Source organism: Callorhinus ursinus, unplaced genomic scaffold (genome assembly GCF_003265705.2).
Source record: "Callorhinus ursinus isolate GAN/ISIS: 27379988/994484 unplaced genomic scaffold, GSC_fseal_2.0 scaffold72, whole genome shotgun sequence".
Taxonomy (NCBI): domain Eukaryota; kingdom Metazoa; phylum Chordata; class Mammalia; order Carnivora; family Otariidae; genus Callorhinus; species Callorhinus ursinus.
Genome location: NW_027397134.1, coordinates 4,575,376 through 4,585,858, shown reverse-complemented (window position 1 = coordinate 4,585,858; position 10,483 = coordinate 4,575,376). Strand labels below are relative to the sequence as shown.

Sequence of the window (10,483 nt, the reverse complement as noted above, 5' to 3'; positions counted from 1 at the left end):
GCTGCTGTAAATATTCATGTGCAAGTTCTTGTGTGAACATATGCAATTCTCTGGGGTGTACATGTAGGCGTGGAATAGCCGCAGGTATGGCATCTCTGTGTTTAAATGTTGGGGGGCCTGCCAGACTGTCTTCAAAGCAGCTGCACCATCTTGCATTCCCACCAGCAGTGTGTGAGAGTTCTGATTCTCCCCTGTCCTCACCAGCACTTGTTACTGTCTGTCTTCCATGAAAGCCACCCCAGGGGGTATGAAGAGGTACTTCACTGTGGTTTTGAGTTTGCATTTTCCTGATGGCTAGCGATGTTGAGTGATTTTTTTCTTTTTCTTTTTTTAAGATTTTTTATTTATTTGACAGAGAGAGACACAGCGAGAGAGAACACAAGCAGGGGGAGTGGGAGAGGGAGAAGCAGGCTCCCCGCTGAGCAGAGAGCCCAATGCGGGGCTTGATCCCAGGACCCTGGGATCATGACCTGAGCCGAAGGCAGACGCCCAACGACTGAGCCACCCAGGCGCCCCGAGCAGCTTTTTATGTATTTATTAGGCATTTGTCTATTTTGAAGAAATATCTATTTGTTTCTCCTTTGCCCATTTTATTTTTATTTTCATTATGTTTTTTAAAGATTTATTTATTTTTGAGAGAAAGAGCACACCGCGAGAGAGAACGGGGGGTGGGGTGGAGGGGCAGAGGGAGAGGGAGGTTCTGAGAAACATAAGGGGACTCCGAGCTGAGCACAGAGCCCGACATGGGGCTTGGTCTCAGGACCCTGAGATCATGACCTGAGCCAAAACCAAGAGTTGGAAGCTTAACCGACTGCACCACCCAGGTGCCCCTATTTTTTTTTTTAAGATATATTTATTTGAGAGAGAGAGAGCGCATGTGTGAGGCGAGGTGCAGGGCAGAGGGAGAGAGAGAGAACCTCCAGCAGACACCCTGCTGAGCACGGAGCTCCATCTCACTACCCTGAGATCAGAACCTGAGCCAAAACCGAGAGCCGGATGCCCAACCGACTGAGCCACCCAGCTGCCCCTTCCTTTGCCCATTTTAAATTTCGGTTGTTTGTCTCTTGATTGTTAAATTGTGCCACTGGAGGCCACAGGGGAAACTGAGGCTGAGAAAGGGGATGCGATGGGCCAAGAACACTAGGCTCATAAGCAGATTGAGACTGGTAACTGGGTTGGTGTCTACCTCCCACCTTAGCAGGTCAAGGGTCACTGTCTCTCTTCCCAGATGAGTGGCCTCCTTCCTCCAATTCTGACCCACACCCAGGCCACCCCAGGTCCTGTTCTTGCATTTAAAGCAGTAGAGCCCCAGGGCGGAGGGTGGGCCGGAAAGACAGGGGAACAGCAGTTCTGAGGAACCAAGCCAGTCTTCTTTCCCCCTCCGAATCACGCGGACCCAGCTGACGTGACCCCGGGAAGAGGGGACAGCCCGGGCCTGTGGTCAGGGAGCCTATTTATACTGGCTGGGCCGTGTTGCAAGCCCTTCCTGCTGGTGAGAGGGACGTCACTGGGCGCTGACCTCACCAGAAACGCTGACGCATCTTCCCCTCATGCTTTGCTCGGTTGGCCAGCCGGGTCTCCTCACGTTGGGGCCACTCCCTGTCCTCCTGCACATCACTGTCCCCTCCCACCGAGCTCTGGACACTCCCCCATGGTCCTCACTCCCTGCAGCCCTCCAAGCATGCCCTCTTGCAAGCCGTTAGGGGCGGAATTTTATCCCTTAAATCCTTGTGTTAAAGACCTACCCCCACAGTACTTCAGAATGTGGCTGCATTTGGAGATAGGGTCCCCGTCAAAGAGGTGAGGTACAATGAGGCCTAATCCAATATGACGGGTGTCCTTCTAAGAAGAGGAGATTAGGACAGACACACAGACGGGGGGACAACCATGTGAGGAGGCAGCGAGAAGGCAGCCATCTACGGGCCAAGGAGAGAGGCTGCAGGATGATATCGGCCCTGCTGACCCTTCAGTCTCAGACTTCTAGCTCCAGGATGGCGGGAACATACATTTCTGTCGTTTCAGTCCTCCTGTCTGTGCCATGTTGTTACGGCAGCCCGAGTAGACGAATATATAAGCCCTCTTTGCCCTTGGTGGCCCTCGGCCCTGGGGCCTGTACACTGCGCCTCCGAACGTGGTCTTTCAGACTCGACAGCCCGGGTTTGGATGCCCTCTTGTCTTAACTGTTCCTGCCCAGGGCGATGCAGCGGAAAGGAAAGGCGCGTAGCTTCCCCCCAAGTGTGGAGGATGGTCCGCAGGAGCTGAGAGGGGCGAGAAGCTCTCCGGCCAATTGTAGCTCTCCAGCCCAGAGCCCGGCCCTGCGCTTCCCAGTTGCCTCGTGAAAGGGAGCCAAAGCATCCCTGCCCGGGAGCTCTCCCTTTCAGCGCTGTTGCAAGATGAGATCAGGGCTGTGAAATGAAGAAGGATCCCAGCTTGGCATGGGCCCCAGGAAATGGTCTTGTGGGGGTGGGCACAGAGATGAGGAATTGAGCAGAAGCGACGTTCTCAGGAGGAGAATCCAGAACTGGCCCTTGGGGGTGGCGAAGGTGGGTGTGGTGAGTGCCATGCTGGGGTGCCAGGGAATGGGTGGGAGGTGAGGAACAGCGTCCTGGGCATGGTCGGGGGGGGGGGTCTGGCTTTGCCCGCTACAGGATCCTCAGCACTTGGGAGTGGCTGGCTCAGAGTAGGGCCAAATAAAAGTTCGTTGAACACATAAATGAGTAATGGTGAATGTGTCTGCAGAGGAGAGAGCAGGTGGGAACAGCCCTGGTGGTCAGGATGGGTGTCGGAGACAGGGATAGACAGAAGGGTGTCTGACCCTCCCTCCGCTCTCCCTGTCTGGGCTCCACAGGCCCAGTGCTTTCCCCAGCTGGCCCCTTCCAGGGGTCCCACCCTGGTTCCCTGGGCTCCTGAGGCTCTCCTCCCCACCGGGCTCCTGAGGCTGGCCAAGGACCCTCTTCCAGGCCTGGTAGATATGCCGGGGCGGCCTCTCTGCCTCCCTGTCTGCCCTAACCCCGGCCTCACTTTACCCGAAGCAGAGTAACAGGTTGACTAGAGAGGCGTGGTCTCCAGAGCTCCTTCACTCTGACGTCCAGAGGTCTGCAAGGAGCAGAGGATCAACCACAATCACTATCTTTCAGAGAAAGTGAAACCTGGTCCCCAACCGTCACCACGGCGACTCCCCCACCCTGGCTTCCCCTCTGAGCTCACAGCTTCCCCATCTCCTCTGCCCCCCACACTACCCCTCAACAGCTAGTACTTGGAATTAGACTTTCGTCTTTCTTTTTTCCTTCAAAGGACTTTTGCCTTTTATGTCCATGACAGCGGCAGCACTATGAGCCTGGCCCAGGAAATGCTTTTCGAATCCTCATTTTACAGGTGGGGCCGCTGAGGCCCAGAGACGTTAAGTGACTTGCCTCTGGTCACACAGCATGTCAGCAGGCTTGAACCCTAATTTCCTGTGTCTCTTGTTTCCCCCCAGAGGACCCTGTCTGTAAAGAAAGGTCCTGGCTGCAGGCTATGGGCCTGGGATAAGGAAGGCTGGTTGCTGGGGGGAGGAGGGGCATGATGGGAGAAAAGAGACGGCTGGGAGCCCCGATGGGGGATGCAGGTCCTGGGGCCAGAACCACAATCTCGGGGCTGCCAGCCTGGGTCTGGCTTTGTGCCCAGAGCCCGGTGGTTTCCGCTCACAGATGTCCCAACAGCCCCGGCAGGAGGGCGGGAAGGGCGCTCAAGAAGGAAGATGTCTCGCTCCCCTCAGCCCCAAACCACAGTGGCTTGTGAGGCCAATGGCTCCTGGGCCGAGCCTGGCCTGCGGGCCCTCCAAGGACCCAGTTGGCACACTCTCCCCTCTATCCTGGGCACGGCTCCCTGCAGATGGCGTGGACCCCCTTGCTCCCTGCTCACCCCAGGAAGGCTGAGGCTGCGGTTTGCATCATCCTTGGGCGTGGGGCTGACCTCGAAGAACGAATTCGAAGAAAACAGGAGGAGGAGCAGTTTGCCACCGCACCCAGCTCCCATTGGCCGCCCGTGGAAACTTTGGTTTTTGGGGTCATGTTCCCAGAAGGCCTGCCCTTCCCCCCCCTCCCCACCCACCTCACGAGGTGTTGGCCAATCGCCCTGGCGGGCATAAAGTGGCTGCCAGCCCGCAGGGCTCCCAGCCAGGAGGTGTCACCCCCAGCAGGCGCCGGCCGGAGCTCGGGCACCCAGCATGCGGGCACAACTTATGCGGAGGACGCTGCCCAGTAAGTACTTCCTTCCTCTCCGCCAGCACCCGCTTGCTGTGCCCACAGGCACCAGCGGGGAGCAGGGGCACCTTCTGTCCTTCGGGAGCTGGGAAGGCCAGGCACCAGAAGGATGCTGAGAAGGGGAGAGAGCCAGGAGGTCAGCAAAAAAAGTGGTCCACTAAGAACACAGCATCTTCACAGGGTAGAGGAGTTTCCCCGGAAGGCTTCTAAGGGGAGGTGATATAGAGGCGACTGCGGGAGCAAGAGTATAAGGAAAGGGGATAGATTGAGGGAGAAGCCAGGGAAGCAGGAGGGAGGTGGGTGCCGTGCTGGGCAGAGGAGGAAGCTGCAGAAGCTGAGCAGGAAAGCAGTGTGATGTCTGGAGGGGCGGTGAGGCCTCCTTCTTGCCCTGATTCACAGGGTCTCAGATGGATAGACACAGTCCGCCAGGCCCGGGGACCCTGGAGCCCACACAATCACACAGCATGCATAGCCACACCCACAGGGTGACATGCACACAGAGCCACGTGATGTCATTCAGAGCCCTCAATCTCACCAACCCGGGAACCCCCACATGCAGCCTGGGCCCCCAGGGTGGACTGGGCACAGTGCTTGTGCATGGTCAGTTCGTTCCTCTGCCTCACTCAGACCTGGACACACACCCATGAAGACACCCTAGTCCCACGTGCACACAGCGCTCACATGGAACCCCCTCCCCCCCGGCCCAACCCGGCTGCAGATACCTGGGGAGGTAGCAAGGAGCGCCCTATGGTCTCAGTGCCTGGGTGGCCAACCCCTCAGCCGTCCCCAGCAGCGTCTTCCCCAAGGGGCTGAACGGTTCTTAGGAAGGGAACATGGTGTCACTGCCTTCCGGGCCATTGCGCCACAGGCCCCTTCCGACCACATGGCTGCCGGTGCCTGGGGGGTGGGTGTGGGGAGCCTGCCAAGCAGTAACTATGCCCCCCCCACCCCAAACAGCCTGGCTCATAGCATCCCTGGTGGGCATGATAGAAGTGGACACTAATGGAGAGAAGAGGAAGGTGCACGAGGTCGAGGACAGTGCTGGCCTTGTGTGACCTGGGCAAACCCTTCTCCCTCAGTGCCTTGATTTTCCTGTCTGTAGAATGGTGCTATGGTCTAGATGATCCCACACATCCTTTGCAGACAGAACCTTCTGCGGGAACGGCAGCCTCTCTTGCTTGTGCAGGCATAGCTCCGGGCACCAGGCTGCTCCCAGGCTGAGCCCACCTGCACAGAATGCCACGGTCTGTGACAGGGGAGCCCAGGGACTTGGCGCAGAGGCCTTGCAGGGAGCAGCCCCACCTGGGCTGCCCTGTGTCAGATCCTAAGGTTGGCAAGATTGACAGGCACAGGAACTCCTCTCAAGGGCCTGCTTGGTGAAGCCCAGCCACTACTTTGGATGCTGGGAGGTGACTCACTGGGGAGGTGGTGGTGGCCCCAGCAGGTGCTGCAGTGCATACACAGTGCCCAGCCCCACCCTCGACGGCATGAAGCCTGGGACGATGGGCTATGCCCTCTGAGGCCCTCGGGGGCGGCCTCCCTGACCTCCCCAAGTCAGGTGACCCCCCCCCCCCCCGCTTCTCTGCCCCAGGTCTGGTCCTCGGACTCCTGTTCCTGAGCACGCCGGCCATGGGCAGCTGTTTGGACAAGTACCAAGAGCTGCTTGGGCAGCTCCAGAAGCAGGCGGACATCATGCAGCGCACCAGCCTGCTCCTGGATCCCTATGTGAGTGCCTGGCCCCTGGTGGCACCTGAGGCTCCGAGAACTAGTTTAGGGCAGGAGTGAGCCCAGAGAGGATGAGGCCCAACTCCCATTCACGCAACTCCCACTCCATACGGGGCCGGTGGGGAAACCAAGTCCCCGTGTTATTCCAGGGCCACAGGGAACTCTCCAGGCCTAACTCTGAAACACTAAGGAGACGATAGAGCTTTCCCAGCTTGTCCCAACCCTCAGGTGTAGTGGTAGAAACACAGCAGTGACCAAAACAGAGACCTGCCCTCCTGAAGCCCACGGTTACACTCCCCGCACCACAGTCACCGCCTGGGCAGTCACCCCAGCCAGCCCCCCAGCATCCTTCTGTCCCCTGACACTGGGGAGTCCTCACCCCTCTCTGGCCTCAGTTTCTTGATCTGTACAATGGGAGGACTGGATGGGGTGCATGAGGTCCAGCATTTCAAGGCAGACCAGAGCAGACTTGTCTGTGAGTGTGTGTGTGTGTGTGTGTGCACGCGTGCGCACGCGGTGGGGGCTCTAGTGCTCACCCCCGATTCTCCTTTCCCTCCAGATCCAAAGCCAAGGTTTGGACAAGGATGGACTGAAGGAGCACTGTCGGGAGCGCCCCGGGGCCTTCCCCAGCAGGGATGCCCTGCAGGGGCTCGGCAGGTGGGAATTCCTGCGGACCCTTGACACCACGCTGGGCCGCGTTCTGCACAGACTGACTGCCTTGCAGCGGGACATCCCCAAAGCCCAGGACTTGGAGACGCTGAATAGGGCGAAGCAGAACATTCGCGGGTTCAAGAACAACATCCACTGCATGGCCCAGCTGCTTCCAGGCTCCTCGGAGACAACGGAGCCCACTCCGACAGACCCAGGGACGTCTCCGTCGCCCACCCCCACCTCAGACACCTTTCAGCGCCGGCTAGAGGGCTGCAGGTTCCTGCATGGCTATCACCGCTTCATGCACTCCGTGGGGCAGGTCTTCCGAGAGTGGGGGGAGAGCCCAAGTCGGAGCCGGAGACACAGCCCCCACCAGGGCCTGTGGAAGGGGACCCGCAGGATGCAACTCTCCAGGAAGAACAAGAGACTTCTGCCCAGGGGGCAGCTGCCCCGGTAGCCTTAGGGGCACCCCTGGCAGATAAAGGATCCACAGGTACTGTGTAGGATGGCATCTCCCTTGGGGCCTCCAAACCCCACTCCCCTCTGTTCCCCACCTCTCAGAAGTGCACTTTAAGGTGTGGGAGCTAGGCAGGCCGCTCTACCTCCTCCGGGCTGGGACAGTAGGGTCCAGCCATTGAGCCCCCAGCCCTGAGTTCCCCAGTCTCGGTGGGGTGGCCGGGTTAGGCCACGCGGGGCCAACTTTCCATTGATTCAGGGGTCTGATGACACAGGTTGACTCATGGCCAGACTGACTGCCCTCCCCCCCCGCTCTGCTCCCCAGAGGTCTGCCGGCCCTTCCCTCTCATGACTTGCAGGGCTGTTGCCCCCAGACTTCCTCCTTTCCACGGTGGCTTGGTTCCGAGGGGGAGGTCAGGGCCTGAGCAGGCCTCCTATGCCTCATTGCCAGTCTCAGACCAGACACCTGGACATCTGGGTGACCTCACTTTAGGCAGCTGTGACAGGGGCAGAGTGTCCTAGAAGAAGCACTGATCTGGGTGGGTGGGGGGGGCACTCTAAGAACAGGGCTCAGGTCCCAGCTCAACCTTTAACTCACTCTGTGGCCTCAGGCAGGCCACTTTACCTCTCTGGACTTCAGTTTTCTCTTTGTGATTCGAGGGGGTTGGTGTAAAGCCCTCTCTGCTTGCCAGTTGCTGGGATTCAGTGACATAGAGTGGCTATTGGAATGCAGTGCAAATGGACATGGCCAGAAGACTTGAGTTCTCTATAGACCTACTACCTGGAAGCGCTCAGTCTTGGGTCCCGGCTGCTGGCTGCTCCCCCTGGTGGTGCATCATGAAATATCCTCATGCTGAAACAATGGTTGTGGGAGGGGGGTGGGCAGAAGAGGCTGGGCCAATTCTTTGGAGGGATATGACTAATTTATCGATTTTTATCAGTTTTTATCTGTTTCCTATTTATAAGGCTTATTTATGATGTGTATTTAATGTTAATATTGTGCCAACATATATTTAAAACTTGCCTGGTTTCTAAAGCCCCTGTGTCTCTCTGTTACCTTGTGGGAAAGGATTTGGGAGAGTCTGGCCTCTTGAAGAGACAGAGGCTCCGACTTGGGGTGTCTCAAACACAGAAAGGGCATTTATCCCATCTGAACGTGACTCCTTGAGATTCTAGGGGCTAGGGTTGTCGGGGTTTAGGAGCAAGAAGAGAGGGAGGAAGGCTGGAGCTGTGGTTCCCTGTGGGTGTGTGGCGTGGCTGGGAGTCTGTATGCTGATGTGGGTTCCATGAAATAGACAAGATACTAACAGATCCTGCCTCAGACGTGCCCTGTGACCTGCTCTGTCCTTGAACCTGCTTCCTGGGGGGCCCTAAGGGGTAGGAATTCCACCTGGCCACCAGAAAACTGGGCTCCCTCCTGATGCTCAGAAGCCCCACCTTTTCTTTAATTTTGAAATTTCTTAATGCGTGAAAAGAACATCCCCAAAACAGAACAGGTATTGACTTAACAGCAAAGCACTATATAAAGGAGCCCCTTCCCCACTTAGTAAATAGGGATATAGTATAAACAGATGTGAAAGAAGGTGAACCCTTGAGGATTAAATGCAAACCCTAAAGTTGTACACAATATGACGTTGTATATATGCCAAGGAAAGCTAAGGCAGCAGCTACAAAGGAAGAGCTAACAGAAGTGGATGAACTTGACCTGGATCCGTCCCTGGCCACCCCACCTCCTGGGACTGGGGGCCAAGATGGGAACAGGACTTAACATCAGGAGTGGAGGAGAGCCTCATGTGGGACTCTCTGTAATAGATATGATCCACTTTGCAGATGAGAAGACTGAGCCTTAGGGAGACTGAGTGACCTGCCCATGTCCTCAGAACAAATTTACAGGGATGGCGGGCATGTGTTGAATTCAGGTCCTTTAGATGCCAGGGCAGGAGCATCTTCTGTTACCCTTCAGCCTCTGTAACTTGGCCAACAATGTCATTGAGTCCCTGAGGGCACAAAGCTCCCAGGCTAGTAGGCAGACAGGCAACAGACATGCAGAAGAACCAACAGGACATTGCAGCATGAGCATGGCAAAAACTAACGCGGGGTGATGTAACAGTGAGAGACCCAAGCAACAGGGGTTGTCAGGGTGGCATCTGGAAGAGGCAACTCTGAAACCGCAATGATGCACAGGAGAAGGGGCGGGGCCTGCAGGTGGTGGGAATGGCTAGGCCAAAGGCTCCAAGCATTCAAGGATCAGCATATAGTGAGTGGGGGGCATTGCTGATTTATCAAAAAGGCCCAGACAAGGAAAGTGTCTTACTCAAGATCACAGGTGGAACTCCAGTGCAGAACTCCAGGCCCTGACTCGCAACCAGCAGTTTTCCCGGGCCATGCCCAGTGTGTTCCAAGTGATTTACCAAGTACCTAGTAAGAGCTTCCCGCTGTCCCCCACTGGGCTCTCCCTTGCTCTCAAGGCTCTGGCCACACAGGCCAACTTTTGGCTCCTGATATGCCCAGGGCTCCCTCCTACCATGAGGCTTCTGCCTGTCATTTTGATCAGTGCATCCTCAGCTATTCTTCCCTATCACCCATGGTCTGGGTCCAGCAATTTGGTTATCTGAAAACTGTCTTATTGGCAGGCCCTCCCTTGCTGTGATTTTTTACCATCTGCCTCCCCTCGCTGGCCTGGAACCTGCTAAGAGGGAGACGTCATCTGCTTCCCTCTGCTCCATCCCAGCACCCAGCACAGTGCCTGCACCCAGGAGGCGTTCATCGAGGAGCAGGGCAGGTGGGGCCCTGGGGGGAGTCAAAGAGCTGAGCAGCATGCCCTGCCCTAACATGGGTGTGGGGGGCTTTCCTGAGGCTGAGCTGCTGGGAAGCTGTGGGTGGGAGGTGGCAGACACTGAAAACCAGGCACGCTCAGGTTCTCAGAGCGGAAGGGGAGTTGGGGCTGCGGCAGGGCGTGCGGTTGCCCACGGAGTGAGCAGAGGTTGGTCTGTGGAGGAAGAACTGGGAAGCCCGGGGTGGCTGCCCCCCCACCCCTGCCTGGGCCCCTTGCCAGCCCCCTACTCTGTGGATAAGCCCCAGGAGAGGTGTCTGGCTTTGAGCTGGAGCAGCACCCACCACCCACCTGCCCACGTAGGAAGCAGATCAGGGAGATCCAGAATCTGGAGAGGGAGTCTCAGGGGTCCCACCTCCGAGGACTTGTCACCTCCATGCTGTGCCCTGAGAGACCATGGCTGCAGGTGCCCCCGAACTATCAGCTCCAGCCCGGCACTCTCTCAAGCATAAAGACCCAATTGCTAGAAACGGGGAGCTGGGAGCCCTGTGGATACCTCAAGGCCAAGGTCACCCCCACCCCACAACTGATCCCTGCTTCCTGTTTGCCCCCACAGAAGTTCCAGAACCCCAGT

At 57.3% G+C, this 10,483-nt stretch overlaps 1 protein-coding gene and 1 long non-coding RNA gene across 2 annotated transcripts; one reads left to right on the top strand and one right to left on the bottom strand.

The window, feature by feature from the left end:
* Window positions 1-313: 313 nt before the first annotated feature.
* LOC141371456 (uncharacterized) lies at window positions 314-5,059 on the bottom strand. Its single transcript, XR_012376415.1, has 2 exons — window positions 4,967-5,059; window positions 314-2,733 (listed from the first exon to the last, which is right to left on the bottom strand). It is a non-coding gene; the product is annotated as an uncharacterized lncRNA (long non-coding RNA).
* OSM (oncostatin M) lies at window positions 3,237-8,112 on the top strand. Its single transcript, XM_025858125.2, has 3 exons — window positions 3,237-4,241; window positions 5,836-5,969; window positions 6,529-8,112. Exons 1-3 carry the CDS (start codon window positions 4,208-4,210, stop codon window positions 7,075-7,077), a joined length of 717 nt encoding a protein of 238 aa, XP_025713910.1. The 5' UTR covers window positions 3,237-4,207; the 3' UTR covers window positions 7,078-8,112.
* The last annotated feature ends 2,371 nt before the right edge of the window (window positions 8,113-10,483 follow it).

Coding starts and splice junctions, on each gene's coding strand:
- OSM (XM_025858125.2), top strand. CDS start 4,208: ATGCGGGCACAACTTATGCGGAGGACGCTGCCCA. Junction 4,242..5,835: donor TATGCGGAGGACGCTGCCCA/GTAAGTACTTCC, acceptor TCTCTGCCCCAG/GTCTGGTCCTCGGACTCCTG. Junction 5,970..6,528: donor GCCTGCTCCTGGATCCCTAT/GTGAGTGCCTGG, acceptor CTTTCCCTCCAG/ATCCAAAGCCAAGGTTTGGA.